Source organism: Nothoprocta perdicaria, unplaced genomic scaffold (genome assembly GCF_003342845.1).
Source record: "Nothoprocta perdicaria isolate Ctin4 unplaced genomic scaffold, notPer1 scaffold_156, whole genome shotgun sequence".
Lineage (NCBI taxonomy): Eukaryota > Metazoa > Chordata > Aves > Tinamiformes > Tinamidae > Nothoprocta > Nothoprocta perdicaria.
Genome location: NW_020454716.1, coordinates 1,291,271 through 1,310,564, shown reverse-complemented (window position 1 = coordinate 1,310,564; position 19,294 = coordinate 1,291,271). Strand labels below are relative to the sequence as shown.

General features: G+C 41.0%; 1 protein-coding gene across 1 annotated transcript in view; it reads right to left on the bottom strand.

The window, feature by feature from the left end:
- SYT13 (synaptotagmin 13) overlaps positions 1–12,297 on the bottom strand; it is a 15,849-nt gene extending 3,552 nt beyond the window's left edge. Inside the window, exons 1-4 of the mRNA XM_026035128.1 lie at positions 11,774–12,297; positions 6,320–6,542; positions 5,096–5,236; positions 3,161–3,474 (exon numbers count right to left, since the gene is read on the bottom strand). Coding sequence (XP_025890913.1) covers positions 3,161–3,474; positions 5,096–5,236; positions 6,320–6,542; positions 11,774–11,956 — 861 coding nt within the window. The 5' untranslated portion in view covers positions 11,957–12,297. The remainder of the gene's footprint in view (positions 1–3,160; positions 3,475–5,095; positions 5,237–6,319; positions 6,543–11,773) is intronic.
- Between the last annotated feature and the right edge of the window lie 6,997 nt (positions 12,298–19,294).

The following is a 19,294-nucleotide window of genomic DNA, read 5'->3' as shown; positions in this document are numbered from 1 at the left end:
TGTTTTTTTTTTTTTTTTTTTCCTTGTATTCCCTTCTTCCCAGTAGTGATTGGCCTCTTAGCCTCCTGACCTTTTCTACCTTTTTCTCACTTGCTCTGGACAGGTAACCCTGAAGGCAAAACAAGAGGGAAATAACCACACCAACAACTGGTCTTTCCCATCATCCAGTCTACAGTTTCCCAGTAGACTTTGTGGAGAGGGAGAGAAAGAGCATGGCTGTGTGTAGAGTTCTTAAATGTATGGCAAAGGGCCCAATGGAAGTAGTTATTCTGTCAGGGAATACCAGCTTGTGACAGAAATCTGTTTTAGTGTGAGGTTAACGACCCAGAAGAGTCACAGAAAGCCAGTCCCASTTCAATAGGCTCCCTTTGGACTTCTCAAAATGATCTACAAGCTTTAGGACAGACAGCACTTCTCCAGGCCATTTCTGTGCTCTGCACTCTCAGTTTTAAGTGAGCCATAAATATTTCAAATTAAGTTTTCACCCAGTTACTTGCCAACAAGCAAGGACAGGCCCCCTATATGTTCCATTTGAGCTGATTGACTCTCCAGAAAACACGTCTGTCATCACTGTCTGGTTTGAATGACTTACTTGTTGTGCACAAATCAGGTGGGGCGCCATGAGCAAGCAAGCTTGAAACTCCGTACCAAAGCAGTCCGAGTGTGCCTTTTTCCTACGCTCAAGTAGCAACAAAGGGCATACATGCATTTCATTCACACATATCCTACCCTAAATTCAAATACATGAAAAAAAAAAAAACCCACTAAACCAAAGACACTGAAATATGCCAACTAAAAGAGAGACAGATTCAAATTACTATGTCCACTGGAAGAGAATAGACATGTTTGTACATGTAAGAAGTTGATCCAACATAAAACTACTGTTTATCCAAATAATAAGCTGCTGTTGTCTCAGCAGCTCCTGCTCTCTAGCTCTTGATGAGACTTTGATTCCTGTTGCTCCAGAAACAGATAGATATACTGAGGAAGATGGTGGGGCAGAGAGGAAGGAAGGAGAGTACTGTAGCCCCTCAGCCTACACACATTCTCTGCRAACAAATGCACATTCACAAATTGTGTACGCACATCATATGTTGGGCTTATGGCTTTCTTGACCTTAAAAATCTGATCACAACTTTGATCAGCCTGTATCCACATGAAACTARAGTGTACAATGGTTTGTCTCTGCTCAAATTTTGCATGAAATACTTCTCCTCTCTCCATCTTCTTTTCTTTATCTAGTAAATCCATAACCAGCACTTTGTGTTACAATCTGGCAAACTCACACAACCACCACTGATTCAGTGCAATGAGGGTAATTAAGCATCAGAGGTCATCAGTGTATTAGCTGTGCAGAGCCCTGTGAACTCACAAAAGGGAAGGTGCTATGCAAGAAGCCACTATCATCACTGTCATTAGCAAAGCAGTGGGAGGGAAGGAAGACAAGACAAGGATATCAGTCTGCAACATCTTTGCTTTGCCTTGCTCACAGCACATCTTGCATTCCTCAGTACTAATTAGGTACCTGGTTAGCTGTAAGCTCCCCTCTGAGTTCTTTCCCTTCTGTAGGAGAGTTACTGGGAGTGTAGGAATGAAATATCTGCAGTTCGTGGCTTTTCAAGGAAACACCAGGCTTTAAACAAACCCAGTAACTTCGTACCTGGATGGATGCTGGCAAAAATAGCTCCTCTTTTCTGATCAGCTCTTCCTTGCTCCCCCATGCTTTGGTTCTCAATGAATGATTCAGGATCTGTATAGAAGCTATCTGTGTAATGGTTGGYTCTTTCAGGTCCTGGGTGACGCAAATTCAGCCTTCACTGCACATCCTCAGCACAAACTAGGGCACTGTTCAGCAGTACTGTTAGTTTTAACCTTGTACTGCCTGTCTGGAGAGGAAATAAAAGCTGCTCTGTTTCTGTGCGCAGGTGTGAAGCTGGACCAAGGCAGAGAGCACCCAGTATGTGGAGACTCCAGCAGGTGTACTTGAGTGAATACTGACCAGCACAGCCAACACGCTGCTCTTTGGGTATCACTTATAAAGCAGCTGCTACAATAGATTTGGAGAGTGTGGGGGATGTTCAATGCAGCTTCGTTTAGGAATTTGAATCATTATGGTCTATATTGGAATGATTTCTTTTGCACATCTCTTTTTGCTGTAGCAAACTCATTTTAAGCTCATCTTAKAACTATTAGTCAAATATTTAGCCTWGAGTTTTAGCTTTATTAAACTGACCCAGATTGTTCATTTATTCCTGCTACCCATCTCTCTGCCAAGAGCTTTTCAGAGTAGCCATCCCTATCGTATTCAAGTAATGACCAGATAAATGAGCAATATTTGAAACAAGAAATACTAAATCTGTGCTCTGTGACTGAGGCCAGCTCAGTGACCCTCACACCTGATGGAGGCAGGCAGTGACATGCTAGTAGCAATAATAACACTGCCCTGCCACTTTGTTATGAGTATTGCTACTACTGGAAGAATAACCTTGCTCATGGCAAGAGAAASGTTCTTGAGAAAATTTGCACATAAGAAATTCATGCAAATGAGCCTCTCATATACCTGCTTTGAGCACTGCTGGTATCCTTTCCCTCATTTTCCCTGTGTATCATGTTGGGAAGATATGGATAAAGGTAAAAATGGTTTTACATTAAAAAAAAAAAAAAAAAAGGCAGCGCAATAAGCGATCTTTTGATATCTCCCAGAATGAATAGCACTGCTTGGACGCATCACAGATAGGGGTGATGGGTCATCAGTTCAATATTACAGTCCGACCATTGCATCAATATGTCCCACACCCAGCTCTAAAGCATCCCTCTGGATAGCTCTGTAGGCACTCGCTGGTAGTTTGGCTCTTGTTATCACTGTCCCCACATAATTAATCCACAGAAACTCACGTAGTAACTTTTTCTAGACACAGGTTTTGAATTACAGCTATTAGTACAGATTATCACGTAGCTGGGGGAGGAAGAGAGGAGGTTTTGACAAGTCCTAAATGCTTGGAGCTGTAGATGGAGGGGCTAGGCTGATGGCCTTTAATTGCTTTCTGAAATGGTTAGTTATGGGCCCTGGCACAGAGAAGTGCTGCAGGCACTCATCCTCTCTCAAGACCAGGATTGGGTCACTAGGGTTTCCAGACTACCCCTACAGGTTTCTCCATACCTTCTCTGGAATCTTCAGCTTTTCCCACTGGGCCATCCCAGAGGAGTCCTCCATGCCAGCAAGGCTCAGTTTGAGTTCACCCACAATGCTGTGTCTCGAGAACTTGTCGCAGTTCCTCAGGGTGAGAGTCAGGGTTCCCTCTGGCACCTCTTCCTCCGTCAATGGGAACAGCAGGACCTCGTCCCAGAGAGTGTGGAGCATCTTCTTCTTTAGCTCTGTCTGGGCTTCAACCATACCAGACTTGCTCATCAGYGAGCCCAGTACATAGCAATGGCATCCAGTGTCCTGGTCCCCGCTCACCCTTCCGTGCATTGCTGCAAAGGAAAGGCTCATTGTAAAGGCTTCTCACAACAGACAGTTGTGAATAAATGATACGAGGTTTATCTCACAAAAGTAATAAAATAAAAGAAGTTCTTAGATATTTACTCCTGCTTGCGCTGGGCAGACTAAGCTATGAAACCCATGCAGTGGCATATTTTTTTCATACTGTGAAACTTCCTATTTCTTCTACAGAAGAATTTCCATTGCAGAAGGATGCTGTTAGTGTTTGAGAGAGCATCCACTGGGTTTAGGGGAAATGCTCAGTTGAAAGACATGAAGCAGCAATGAGATGAGACACAACATGGCAAAGGAATAGAAAGCTCTGGTTTACATTGGTGCACAAAGTGAACTTTTTATAGAGGCTTTAAAGGATAGATACTCACAGACACTGGAGCTGGGAAAAGCCTCCCACTTGGCACATGCCCACACTTGGAGGCCAGTGTGGGACACCTCTAAGGTTTATTACATTCTGTTTTTGTGACCTTTGGTAAATGGCTTCTTCTGAAGCCAACCCATAGCCCATAAGGTTTGTGTTGAAAGGCACTCAGCCTTAATTTKATATCCTTTTATGGCTGAATGAAAATGTGATTAGTGTCGAAAGAATCACACCGCCTTTTCTGCAGCTCTAAGAGCACTCCTTCCCCAGAAAGATCATGAAACAAGACTTTGTGGAGAAACTCAAGACTTTGTGGAGAAAAATGAAATTCTTTAAAGTCAATCCAAGGAGAAATGCTCTWGAAATGGCAAGTCCCTAGACTCACAAGAATCTCCTGGTATTTGGGGGGAGCAGAGAGCTGGATGCTGCCCGGAGGAGTGGTGGAGCACCCAGGGAGATGCCCACGTGCAGGAGAGCCAGGCTGGCAGCTCGCAGACGTGCACGTCCACCCTGGAGGCAGGCTCATCGTGTGGGCCTGCTGCTGGCTGGCAGCCCGCAGTGGCGAGAGCAGTTTAGCACCCCTTAAATTCTCACTACAGAGGATTCGATTTGATTAGATTTCCACAGAGATCTGCACTGTTCATGAATTATTCAGTCAGCTTATTTTACTTTCCGAGAGGAAGCAGTGACGATGCAGCCTGGAGCAGAGAAGCTGTTAGAATTGTCAGTCGCTGCTTCAGGGAGTACCACGGAGCCCAGCTGCCTGGCCAGGGGTGGCCAGAGGCTCCTTTTTTCAGTGGTCTAAAGAGGAAATGTGGTATCTCCATTGCAGCCTCTGACTTGGCCTGAACAAGAGTCAGTAGAGAAATGAGTGGATCATTGGCTACGCTGAAAAATGGAAATGGGAGGGAAGAAGGGGATAGCAACCCTTCCTCCCACCAAAATAAAAAAAGAACAGATTGCTTTGTATTTGTAGCATGTCTAGGGTAGGAAAAGTCTGTCCTGATTTCTGGATTTGACTTTAGAGCTGTGCAAGYTATTCTTCCCAATCATGCCCTGCATATATGCTTCAAGCTGTGACATTTTTAGGTATTTTTACCAGCCCGAGTGTCAGTGAAACATCCACTGGTTCTGGCGAAGCTTGTTAATTTTAATGAGAGGGGAGCACTTTATAAAATCAGCACGTGTCTTGTACCTTACAGACTGAGAATCAATAGTAAAAAATCCCTGCCTCTTACCTTCAAGAAGGGCCACACGCAGCTCTGCTTTCTGTCGGTCGTACGCAAGGGAGTAGTGCAGCTCAGGGACCTGGTTGCAGCTGGCTGCCCTCTCCGGGTTCAGGTGCTCCGTGACACACACATCCTTTACCACACCTGGAACTGAAGTAGCCCTGTCAGCAAGCAGGTCATCACCTTCCGTGGAGCTCAGATCCACACTGTTTTGACTTAAGCCTTCTAACTCCTCCATGTCTTGCTATTCCTTCACCTTGTGTGGAGGAATATCACTTCTGTTGCTTCACTCTCCCGTGTCATATTTACTCTCCCTTCTTTCTTTTCTCACTTTCAGGACCTTCTACAGCACCTGGTGCTTCCTCATCTCTCTGACAATCTCCAGTTATTCAAAAAAAAAAAAAATAAATAAAAGGACCTACCTTGAAAAAAATCATAATTATTTCTCTGGCATACCTTCAAGAAGGTATTATTAATAATGATAACCATAAGACCCAATTATGCCATTAAAAAGGCAGCTACAAAGGCAAAAACCAGTATGAAAGCAACCCAAATATGCTACCATATATATATATATATAATTAACATTACATTTTTCTCTAGGGTTTCAGGAATCTTGTGTTCCAGGTATTGGCATGTTGCTATTTGAGCTGGCAAGAAAACAAGAATTCCGTTTGGCAAAAATGTTTGAGGTCTCACCTTTTGGTTTCCCTGTATATTATGACAAGCTAAGACCATCTCACAGAAATGTAGGAAAAGAATAAGTAAACAAATAAATAAAACAGACAAAAGGCTGCAATCAGGCTGCTGATGTTGCTGACAAGGGCAGTGGCTGGGCAGTCCGCATTTGTCCTGAGGAGCAGTTCTGCCTGCCTTTGACCAGATATTCCACTGTATTCCTGTGGCAACTGCTCCCAGTGAAACTTTACCCTAAATAYATGTTTTTCTACCAAATGTTTGCCTCTAATACGTTATCATTCTTCAACAYAGAAAGTATTTAGGTAAATAATATTCCAACCAGCCATAATTATGGCTTTGTTAATAGACTCAGTGACCACTGTCTACTAAACATATGTATTTAATAAACAACTCACAGTGCTCATGATAAAAGATGAGAAAAATGACTCTTGCATTCATTTTCACATTTCTCTAACCAGGATTGCATTACGCACACAAACATTACAGATCTACATCCCTCAAAAAAGAAAATTATTAAGGACCGAACACTCCTACCGTTTTGAGGGAGAACAAACAGCTCTTCATTGACCTGTATCTTCATTCTGTTCTCATCCAAACCAGTATGTTTTCCAGTAATTGGTTCTTCTGTTGTCTTCAGGGAGTACTGTGTGTAGTTAACAACTTCAGGTGAAGTTACTACTGGTTTGGGGCCATAGATGTTGGGAAACTTCAAGAGTGCTCGAGGCTGGACTGGTTCTGCAGTCTTGTTAACGCTGAACTGAAAATTAAAATCTTGTTTATTATTCTGCACTAAGACTAGACTATTTTTTTTCTGATTCTCCTAAATTAACTTTGCTGAGACTAGGATGGTGAATTTGGTCGTTGTTAATGTCTTTATTTCTTAGTTTAGATGTCAATAGATTTTTTTTTACCAGATCTGTTACCTTTCTACTTGGAGCACATCATTTCAGATTCAGTCCTCTAAGGATGTTTGGTTGCAGTAAGAAAAAGATACATTTTTATTGTCTGATTATTTCTCCTTTTCTATACTACTTAGTCTTTCTTTTATAAGTCTGTGTTTCCTCTTAGCAAAGGACATAAAAGTTCTGTCTTCTATGACTTAGGCACAGTATTTTTTTTCCATGCCATTTGAAGTCAAACCCAAGATCAAGAGGTTAACATCACCCACAGATTTATAGAACTTTTTATATGAGAATATAGTAAACATTAGGAAGGCAAAGTCATTGATGATACAATCGCTTGGAGTAAGTACCACTTTGTTATAATAAAGCAAAGCAGAACCAGCTGAACAAACCATCTCTGCAAAAGTATATCAACATTATTGATTCACTGATTCAGCTGTCCTCTCAGCCTCTTTCTTAGCTCTGTGGGCCAGAGCTCCACCTCGTCCTGACACATCCCTTCTGTTGAACATACCAGCAGGCAGATGAACACTTAAAGAAGTGCTTGTTCTCCTCATCAGAAAAGCAGTGTTTTCCCTCTGTTATAAGGAGATTGACATTTTGATTTATGTCTGTGTCGTTCTTAGCATTTCAATTCCCTGCTGCCTCACTGACACTGGATAAATGGAAGGACCTGAAAGATGGTGTAAAGCCCAGGAAGCTTGGGCAAAGGTTGACACAACAGCATTACTGTTCTCCCACAACAGGCCTCATGAAAAATCTTAGTGGGCTAAAACAGCTCCCTTTGACTTATGTTCCCCCAAATCCTGGCTACTCACAACTGAAGTCATTCCTGATTTATTTATATTTGGATTCATCAATGAGAAGGAACAAAAGCTGACTAGTAAATGACCCTGATCTACTCATCAGATTTTGTTAATGTTTCCAAAGAATGAAAGACAAAAAGCAGAAGTAAAAACTGCCATTTTGGTTGTTATTATGCAATGGGATTCTGTCCCTGCCAGTTTGTTCTGTGTTAAGTTTAGAGGCAGAGTGAGCCAGAAAGCATTCTTAATTGTAATTAATGTTTTCATTAGTCTCACTGCTTCCTATTAATAGTGAATGCAGACAATGCCCTCAAGCACTTGTCTCTGTTGGGACCCTATGGTCCCAGGTCATGCAGCCTCAGGAAACATGCCTATTTCTCAAGAAACAGAGGTGGAAAAGAGAGCAGTCTTGGACTTCAGCTCACTAGTCATCTGTGGACATCATAGTGTTCCTGTGATAAGCATTTGGCAGTGATAATGATCTAATTAGGGCAGTGACTTCATCTCCTTAGGATAATCAGGACATTGGTGTTTAGGAAATCCACTCTGTAACACAGCCTTTTCTTTTGTTTAGTTGTAAGGACTTTGGAATGAGTTGAGAAAGAAGCTCATCACTGTGCGGGCACCCCCAACTAGCATGCAGCTGAGCTTTGGTATTGTGTAAGCCTTTATTGGTGCTCGTCAGTAAAGAGGGAAGTAAGATCCCTCTTTTAGCAATTGGAGCATCATCAGTTCTAAAATCCCCTAGAAGGTCTGAAATTATTCATCCAAATCTTAGATGGATCAACTTTTTATTCTTTTAAAATTAAAAGCAAACCAAACAAACAAAACATGGAAGGAATCACTAGACATTAGCATSACAAGGTCAACTTTGTTCTGCAAAGGTAATACTCCTAACCCACCTAAAATAGGTGTGGTGGCTGTAGTGGCCGGGGTCTGCTGTTCTGTCTCTCCTGGACCAACTGAGTAATGCTACTATCCTGCTGTTCACTGACCTTCACACAAGAGAGCTATGCCTGTGGTGCTACATGCTGTGAGCATATGTAGCACTTTTGAATCCTCTGGGATAAGGATTACACAAGTGGGAGCTCTGGCTATTACATTTTTTTCTCCACTTGCTAAAAGCCAGACATTTAGTCAGGAAATCCATCAATACACAGCAACTAAGAGCTCCACTGGGTCTCAGTATTCTTCTACTCTGTCTGTTGTGCAGAATTAGAGATGAGARACATATGTAAGCACAGTGGGACCAGCCCACCCCCTTTTTGAATTGCATCTGCCTCTGTTTATCATTTTTGCTGCCAGCTCTGTTCCTAAGTGCTATCTGCTAATCTTGATGTATAGTATATAGCCCTATAGAAGTTCAAATCATCAGCAATATCTTAAATAGAGATGAGCAGAAGGGTTCAGATAGGTCTGCATAAAATGTGTGAAAGCAAAGAAGGCAAAATTAGCTTGAAGTCTGCAACCACTCTTTCTGGGTCCCTTCCTAGTAACACATTAGGTTGCTGAGATTGCTATGTGTGTTTAGGTATGCTTGTTCTGTGTTTAAAGATGCTTGTTCAGCATCCTTTGCAGAGAATTTGCAAATTTGAAAATCTACCATAGGTTTTAATTGTTCTGTAAATATATCTTTGTGTTTGAATTCTTCTCCCTCAGCATGTAGGGCAAGACCTTGGGGAGCTTATATCAATATTAAAAATAAGCATTGATATAATGGGAGACATTTCAAGTGGATAAAATGTAGTCTTCTTTCATCTTGCTTTTGTCATCTCTGTTTACCAGAATCAGTGGCCCAGACAGGCTTCAAATATTAAGTATGCCAAGCACTGACTAGGACACAGTGCACGAATGTATTTCTCCGCTCGTGGAGAAAAAATACTGACAGGACAATTTATAAACATAGACACAGATGAGAAAACTTCACAGCCACAGAACTTAATTTGGGATTCGTTCCTTAAAGGAATGTAGACTAATTATGAATCAATGACAGCAGAGAGAATGCATGTTCCTGGCAGTAAAATTATTTTAATTGGAAAGAATTGGTAAACATACAGAATATGCAAACTAAGAACATTTTGCACTTTCTGTGACAGAATGTTCATTCAGCAGCTATAATTTGTCCAATTATAACTCTTTTTATTAAAGAAAGAAAAGGATAGTAATACTTCCAATTAGGAACTCTATAATGTTAAAAGAACGTAGTGGCTCAGAGTAGAATGATTCACTGAGAGAGAGGTGAATAATTTGATCCCATATTGGTCAAATATGATATTAAATTGCTGCAAAACTTAATGAATCAATATAGAATTTTGAGAGGACCATAACCTGTGACACACTGGGTACTGAGTGCTTAATTGGCCTTCATGGGAGTTTAGTGGTTATCTCAGACATGAAGGCTGGATGTCACCCTGAAGGAGAAGCTCCAGGATGAACTAACACTTTCTCCAGATGTTTCCCAGGAAGCTGTATGACAGAAAAAAAAAGAAGTCCAATCCAAGAAGGAAATTACAGCAAAGATTTGAGATGGTTTTGAACTAGAGAACAMCACATTAAAAAAAAAGTATCTTGTAGAAAAAGATGTAGTTTCTTGTAGGAAAAGTATCTTGTAGGAAAAGATGGTGAAGTGATGGTGAAAAGATGGTGAAGTGATTTGTGGGATTTGTAGCACTGTTCAAGACACTAACAGCTAGAAGAAAAATGCAAAGTGATGGGACCATTAAAGTTGCACACATACACACTTGTACAGAGGTTGGCAAATCCCCTCTATGTGTTAGTCAGAATGAAAAATGAACCTGGAATGAACRTGACAAAACTAGGTAGCAGAGGAGATTCATCCTGGGAAAGACAAATTGGATTGAAGAGGTATTCACCAAATCCAATCTGGACCAACTGGATGGGTACAGAATTTSCAGCAGTCCTTCAAGAAGTCCTAAACACAGTGATGGTTGGTCATAGTTAGTCCCTCCCTATCCCTATCACCCCTTCTCTCCACAAAAGCTACCATAAAAAATTCGGAGTACATGCATCAACTGTTGAAGTACAATTATTAGGTATGGTCATCTTCCCTCAGAAAAAGCACTGCAACAGGAGCATGAAGGACTCCTCTCTAGAAGAGAAACTGCCTAAAACTGGCAGCCAGAAAGCAACTGAATATCTAATTGTAAACATTACAGAGAAATCCTATTAGGACTCTTGCTAAACTCTTTAATAATACAAAAATAACAGGCACTTACAGATAATTAAAAGGCAAACAAAGACAATGTTTTACAATGGATTTTACAATGGATTTTACAATGGATTTTACAATGGATTTACAATGGATTTTACAATGTTTTACAATTGGCCATTGGAACTGTCTGCTGTAACATATCATTTTGATGAAAATGAAAAGGACTTATTCACATACAAACATTAAGAACTAAAGCCAACAGATAATACTTTCAGGGTCTGATCATTGTTATAGCTCATGCCAAACACCATAGTCAGACAAAGAAATTGTTCAAACATTTCTCACAGAAGAAGAGCTTCCCATCAATAAGTATACTAGAGGCATAGGACTTGGATTTAAATTATTTTTTTGTTGGATCCTAAGTAAGAAAGACCACACAGGGATGCCTGACATTATCAGCACATCACATTGCCTTTATAGTAACTGAGAAAGCAATATACAGTGTAATGAGTTTCTCCAGTCACCCCACTCCAGACATCCAATAGTGTCATAATTTTCATTTCAATACCTTGTTTTAACTTCTTCCACAATTAAAGCCCTCACTCAGAGAGGCAGAGGCAGGAGAAGACAGAGTTTTCATAAGAAACCAGCTGTTGACAGGGAACTATCCTGCTGGAGCCATTAGCTACTGGGGAAAGAGTTAGAGAAATCACTTTGTAGGAGATCCCAGCAGGAGGGATACTCTATCAATACTGTCATCTCTCCTTTGCAGTGCTAGCTTTATCTGGTAAAGTCCAGTCTTCTCAGCAAATGATCTCCCTTGTGATCTAGCTTGACAACTGAACAGCATTTCCAATTCTTCTCCCTTATTTTTGCTGATAGCAGCCTTCTCTTTGGCAATGTGACAGCTGTGTCCTGCTGTGGTAATTCTGTGGGTCACCCACCTCCCTGCTCTGTGCCTACCCTTAGTCCCCRTTAACATGGTGTTGCATCCTGAACCCGATAAGCAGATAGACTAGGCAGTATAAATCACACACTAACACGGAAGAAACATTCCCACCCTCTGCATTTAAAGAAATATCACAGTAAATTAAAGGCTATGTCTTACTTGCTGGGCTGGCTGAAGCACACTGGGTTTACCATTTTCCACATCCTCATCTTGGTCTTTTTCTGAGAGTCCTTTCCCAGCTTGCTTGCATTTGCAGAAGCAGGTGAGACCGCAGAGGGCAAGGATGCTAGTTGCAGTCCCTAAGGTAGCCCCCAGGGCAATAACTGGGGCAGATAAAACCATCGTTCTGAGCTGCACAGCCACAAAAAGCACTGAAATCCTGCGATTCCTTCTCCTCCCTGGGAAAGCAGCTTTCGCACATCCACTCTGACTTCTAGCCTGGCTTCATTCTCTTTGAAAGTCTGATAATTCTCTTGTACAGCAAAGAAAAGGGACCARTCTAGAGACAGAGATAAATCATCCCACCTTTGCTAGGCAATAATGCTACCTTTCCATCCTGCTGGTGGAGTTTCTGCTCCAGGTCAGGCTGAGGAAACAGTGATTGTGGTGCTGGCAATCTCCTTATAGCTGCAAACAGGCAGTTCTCATTGAAGCCTCTTCTCCAGCTCCACAGGGAAAAGTCTGATGTGCGATAGAGAGGAAAGACGTCAGCAGAAGGGGCTGGGCCTTGCTCGCTAACTCACAGAAAGTGCATCCAAATGTTGGATCAGCTCTCTAGCAAGCTGTCTGAGGGCTAGTTTACCAGTTTGCTTAAGAGGTTTTGAGAGTTGGGATTTTTCTTTTTTTTTTTTTATCTTAAATGAAAGACAGCCATTGCCTGCAAGTGCTGGTGTGGGAGCCATGGCTATGAAAGCCTCGCATGACAGCACTGGCTGCAGTCAGGGCAAAACCTGCACATGTATCATAGAAAATTTTCTCAGGGGGACAGTTCTGAGGCTGGGGAACAAGAACTAAGCAGTGTCCCACATTTTGGCACCTTCCTCCTGAGTACTGGGTGTACACCTTTCACAGCCGTGCTCTCTAACATCAATGCAGAACAATATTCCCATTAAAGCAAAAGGAGGCAGAAAATCCTCTCACACACCTGCATGCTTGCTGCTTCCTCTGGAGAGAGGATGAGAGCAAAAACAGCCTGTGCAGGGTATTAGTCATATTGCTTATTAGACCAGTGCCAGGCAATGAGTACAAGTGCCAGATCCCACCTGAACACGCTCAAAGGCTCCGCTTCCCCCTTAGCCAGTTGCCTTYTCAGCTGATGATGTCACTGGCTTTTTCTGGCTCGTTCATTTTTACCCTTTTTCTCAGAGTCCCTAAAGAAGGGGAGAATGAAGAAGGAGAATAAATGCCACCTCCCAGTGTGTTTCTTGTGGCATGTGCACCTGATTTCGGGGTCACTTCACAAGGATTAGCTAGTAGCCAAAATATGATTACAGTTTTCGGTCACTACATATCTGGGCCAGAGTAGCACTAACGAGGGAAAAGCCAAAGGTTCCCTATAAAGCTCTGGAAAAAAGCATCCATTTCTACTGGGAGCCTTTCTGTTTTGGAACACAGTTGCTGCCTGTGAATCAGGAGAAAGCGAACTATCTATACAGATATTTTAACTCTAGCTGCAGCCACTGCATCTGTCTATAATGGAGGCTTATTTTTAACACTTCCTGTTCTAAAAAAAATGGCCCATAATTGTGCTTCAGAGTCAGTTTTATCCTTGATGCTTGCTTTGCTACAATTGATGATTGTTTCTTTTTCTATAAAGAAATAGTGAGCTGACATGGGGCCATTTAATGACAATTTCACTGGCTGTTCCCACTGCTCTTGTCCACAATTACACTGTTTTTTATCTATCATGTGTGCCTTTGGAAAGTGTTTTGCCAAGGCCCAGTTAGACTGTTCTTGCAAGCAACACTTTAAGGGCATGTTCAAGCCTAAAAACTCACTGTGCAGTTAGTCTAACTACATTTTTTTTTCTACAGATTCTGACAGAAGACCCATATAAGAATGACCAGAATCTATATATGATTCTAAATTCATCATCTTATGTGCCATCTGCTTAATGCACATTTCTAATATAAACATTTGCCCTGGCTAGATATATCAGCACCACTGAAGAGAAGTAAGAAAAGAAAAATGAGGACAGCCCTTGGGCAATAATGTGCATCTTTCTTGACAGGACAAAGAAAGATGTGGCTTTCCTTAAAACAGAATCAGCCTATTCCATCTCCATCAGGAATCTGGTAAGTGAAGGTTCCCAACTTCCATCCCAGTACTACAGTAACACTTCCATTCAAGCTCACTGGCAGCTGATTGACTCTGTCAGCTCTGGGACTGTGCTATAGGACTGACAGATTTGTTGTTGTTCTTCATGACTTCATCCAACCTCCAGGGCCAACTGCCAGGTAGATTGCTTAAGGACAACAACAGTATCGCAGACTTACTCATTGCTGTGCATATATAAGTCAAAAGACTTTCCTATGCTAAAATTAGGATCAAAAGAACATACAATTATTTTCCTCTGGGTTAATCTATCAGATTTGGATTAATATTAACAACAGGGCATGAATGAAGTGGAGAATAAGCAGTACATTCCAATTTTAAAATATTTCCTTAGCATGGTTTTCAGCTCCCACTACTTCAGACATATGAATATTATGTGATGAGAAAATAGAAAGTCCTGGCCAACCTTTGGTGCTTATGGATTCTTTGCTCCTGCTTTGAGCTTTTCAGCTGAAATRCTGAAGCTTTCCATCCATTAGTTGTTTCCAAAGAAGGCAGTTTCAGACCCCACTGAAAAGGACCCCTAATGTCAGGAACTAGAATAAGCTGGCCAGGGACTTGCAAATTTATGCTGGCATTAGTAGAGTTAAGTTAAACTTCCAATATCCCTCATTATCAGAAAGAAAAGCCCACATACATCCAAGTGAAAGATGGTGGGAGGCTATATTTCCTTACTTAGCCCTTTCTGTCAGGGGCTAGTATGTGTCAGAGATCTGCATGATTCYCCCTGAGATGCTGAGAAATTCTGCAGAGCAGAAGTAGAGGCTTATGGAAATGAGAAGTGGAGAAGAGTGGTTTCTGCATGGAAAACCTTGTACCACTCATATTTAGCCAGAAGGCATAAGCTCAGGTTTCTGCTTGTATTGACYTTTAAAAATATTCTAGGACTCTACACTCTAGAATTTGAGCTGTTGGAGCAGGATGATGGTCTAAAATAGCTTACTAAATCAGATAAAATTGTTTATATTACTCAGCTTTGGCACTGAATTAGGCAATCAATGACAGATGATCACATGTGGCTACCATGCACTTTTTAAAAGAAAACAAAGCACAGTAAAAATGAAAGTGAAGGTAAAAGTCTTGTGGTTACAATGACTGCATCCATCCACCTCCTCGTGCTTTTGTGCCCTGATGTTTCAAGCTGTAAATGCTTTGGGAAAGGGATTTTGTTTTCCATCTGGAGTAGATAGGGTGTTGATAGGTGATAAAGTACAGACCACTAAAAGAATAGTTTGTGGTGCTATTAAGACACAACAGCTGAATCTACATTTTTTATATGTAAAATATGAAAAAAAAAAAAAGATTTGCAGAAGGGTTTTCTCCTCTCCTTTAATGTCATGCTCCTCCTATACGGTGAAACAGACCCACACATGTAAATAAAGTAAATTAAATGATTTAGAAAAGAACAAAGAATCATATTCTAGAACAGCTACACAATTAGCCTCAAAAAAAGGCAATGGTCAAGCTATGGTCCTTCAACAAACAAGTCCTTCAGGATAGCATGCAAAAGGAYAGAGCTAGTTTTAAGCGTACAATTTAGGATTCATTGTAAATGATCCTTTAGTATGACATTTGGTCCTGAAACCAAAATCTTTGGGATTCAGGAGATCTCTGAAAAATATCTTGTTGCACACCTATTCCAGGAGGTAACCATGTGGCTTGTGTCACCAGAATCCATTGCTAGCTTGGCTTCAGTGTGGCCTTTGCATCTCTGAAGGCAGCACAGGATGAATACTTGGGAAGCAGATTTTCAAGCCTCTCCTCTTTGTTTTGATTACGAAACAAGATGATACCAGAATAGACTTGCATACTCTCTGTGGATTCAGGGCTGAGTAGTCAGCATGTTTAAAAACATAATTGTGAGAGTAAACACCACCAAGGAGCCTGCCCTTTGTTTATATATCCTTGCTAATAGCTTAGGAAGAAGTCCAAATCATTGATGAGAAGTCAATGACTTCTCACTGAATGGCTTGAAGTTGAGGTGGGGGATGAGGAAAGAAGCAAAGAGCAGGGACTGTGTGATGGTTAAATGTAAAGTCAGATATTGTAGGACAAAGAASAAGAGCTATGCCCATAGGATGGGAATCACAATGCTAGGAAGCATGGACTCTGGGAAAATCCTGGACTCTCAGAATATCCTGGATTCAAGAAAATGACAAGGGCTGAAAATGGTTAGAAAGGGTAGTGTTATCCRTAAGAGGACAAGAAGAAAACACTGGTTAGGACCTGGAAGCACCTATAACATCTGCATTTGGCAGATGGAGATAGTTGCACTGCTGTAGAGCAGGGCTGCATCCTGCTGTGCTGAGCAGAGCACCAGCTCACTGGAAAAAAATAGAGTTTAGGGAAGAGTCACATAAATGAGTAAAGTACTGAATTGCACGGGATCAGAGAACGATTCAAGGAGGTCAGGCTACCTATCGGCGTAAAGCCTAAAAGATTTTTAAAGCTAAGGGACTCAATTAGAATCCATAGGTACTAGGAATACCTAGGGAATATTCTAGGGAATAAATCTTTGATAACAGAGCTCTTCTGTCTAGAGGACAAAGTGTTAACAAGAGCTAGTGGACAGCAGCTCATACCAGACAAACTCAGGCTAGAAACATGTTCCAAATGTCTAATCCTAATGGGCATAATTCCCCTGGGAGTAATATCCCAGCAGTTGTGGAGGGTTCTCCATCACAGACAGTTGTTTTAAATCAAGCCTGGTATTTTATAACCTGTGGTTAAGGCATCTGTTTTTATTGACTCAAGAATTAAGCTGAGGAAAATCAATGGCCTGTGTGATATGTGGAGGTCACGCTAGAGGATCAGAATGAGTCTTCCTGGGCTTTAACTGACTAGTTCATCCAGCAGCTTTCTACCACCGCCACTAAGGACTTTCCTATTCCCATTTCAACCATCTCATTACTATATTTAAAAATATACTAGCTGATTATTGTAATAATTCCCTTGAAAACTAACTAAAGTACTTGTTAGGCTCCCCTTTTCCCCCCGCTGTGAAATTAGAAGAATTCATGTTGCTGAGCTGATCAGAGGATAAATTAGGAATTAAAAGCTTTGTATGTCAAACATAAGCAACAGTGAAGTAGAGGTTGTGAAGACCTCATTGGCACGAAAAGTTTAGTGTTTCTGTGGTCTACAAAATCTTCAAGCCATAAATCAACGTGGTGTCCTCCACTGCTTTATGTTTATATAGGTCCCAGTTGGGCTGCTATAAAAGTAATAATGTGTGAGGTAATTTTTCAAAACTCACAACTCCTTTGAGAGCGCCAAAAGACCATCTGTGTTTGCAGATGAGAAGGCAGCTGTGCTTTAGAAAGTCACATCGCACCACAAAGCCCAGCAGAAAAATAATGCCTTTACCTCACCAGGTGAATTGCTTTAGGATGAAGTCTTAGCATCTTAGTAACAGTGACCCAAAAAGCAATGTTAGTTTCAGCTCAGGATGGAGCTGAGTGAGAGCAAGGAAAATAACATCACTGCAAAGTTGATGGGCTGATTTAGGAAAGCAGCAAGTGTGAGCTTAAGTACGATTCCAGCAAACACGATTCCAACTTTTTCTAAGTGGAGGATGTCTTGCGAACAGCAGATGAACAACCTAAATATTCTGCATTTCCATCAAACTCTAATAACTTGCTATTGAAAATCTTGGAATAGACAGCCTATTTTATGCCTGACTATATCTGTATCATGTGAGAATTGGTTTTTGCTGCTTGGAGAAGCAGGGCTCATTTTTGCACAGATAGCTCCATCGCAAATATAAATGTTTATTTCATTTCTACTACAATTTTTTTTTAATCATAAGAGATTAAGTGTCAGACACTGCAATTTATGCATTATATGTTTTTGCAATAAAATGCTGCCTCCTAGAGGTTACAGTGTTTTTCTTATGGCTTCTTCTAAGAGTGGGTGAATATGCTGACTTTCTGTAATGCCATTGCTGTGCAGGCTGTTTTATAGAGAAAAGCACAGGGATCTTGTACTTACAGCTAAAATGACTTCCATATCTATGTAGAGAATGAAGGCTGCCTGTAAAACCTTAGCTCTATCCACTTGTGAGTTGGCATTGTCTTTATATATTTAAGTATAGGATCATATATTATTTTATTTCCAAAAGATCTCTTGAAAAATTGATGCTAAGATGCATCCTTTCTAGATTATGTAGTGCAGGACTTTGTTTTTTGTGGCACCCGCCTGGACAGTGAAGAAGCAGACTTAGAAAAATAAGATTTCACATTATTTCCTTCCAAATAAGAAGGAAATATCATGCATGTTTGCCCTGTTCTTATGTACTCTTCTAGGCAGCCACTTTGGTATCTGTTGGAGAGAGGGCACAGGGTCATACAGGTCTGTCCTGGATGGCTGTTCTAACAGATGCCACGTGATGTACAAATTTTGTTTTCTACATTTTTTAGGTAAAATGCTGAAARGAAAACCTTATTTTCAGAAAATGTTGAGTTATGCAAAGTACCAGTTTGACAAAAATGTTAATCTCTTACCCTTTTCTTCCCACCGTTCCTTTGACTCTTAGTCTGAATTTTCACATAGTCTTTCCCTCTGTCAGTGGCGCTGGTAGGAAATTGCCCTGAACAGATTGTGAGCCAGACTGCCTTGTCTGGCCACTCAATGTGTTTATTAAGGGGCTTTTGCTAGGTATTCAATCAACAGAAGCTGCAGGTACCTCAGCAGTGGTACTTCCTAGGTCTGTGCCAAATGGCAAATCACTTTGCAGGGATTTGTGTACTATTAATATCAGGAACTCCACAGGAACTGTTTTTTCCCAAGACAAAATTGCTTGACCCTTTTGCTTAACAGAGATAAAGAGCAAAGACAATTGTTACAAATAAGAGAGGCTCTCAGACTCTACTTCTGGAATTCAGAAATTACATTTCTGTTCATGTTCACCTCTAGTAATTGCATGTGACCTAATGATTTCTTCTATTTTTGGAACATTTTCTATAACACTGAGATTTTACATATTTCAATCATCTCTCTGATAAAAAGAGTTGGTACACATGATTATACACCCCAGTCAGAAACACGCCTTATAAATGCTCTTTATAAAATGAATCTTTTTAGAAGCCATCCTTCAGCCATCAGCACAGATGCCTCCTATTGAGTTCATAGACAATTAAATGCAAAAAGCAGCATAAGTTCATTGTTCATGTTATCCTTACTGCTCTACTACTGTGAACTACCTATGCCCCATGTCCTCCCATGAAATAGTTGAGACTGGGGATTGTTTTTGCAGAAATATATGCTATTTTTAGCATTTCAGTCTGAGATCATAGTACAGATCTGACCTTGTCCCAGTCAAGTTTGACAGATAATTGCTGCTCAGAA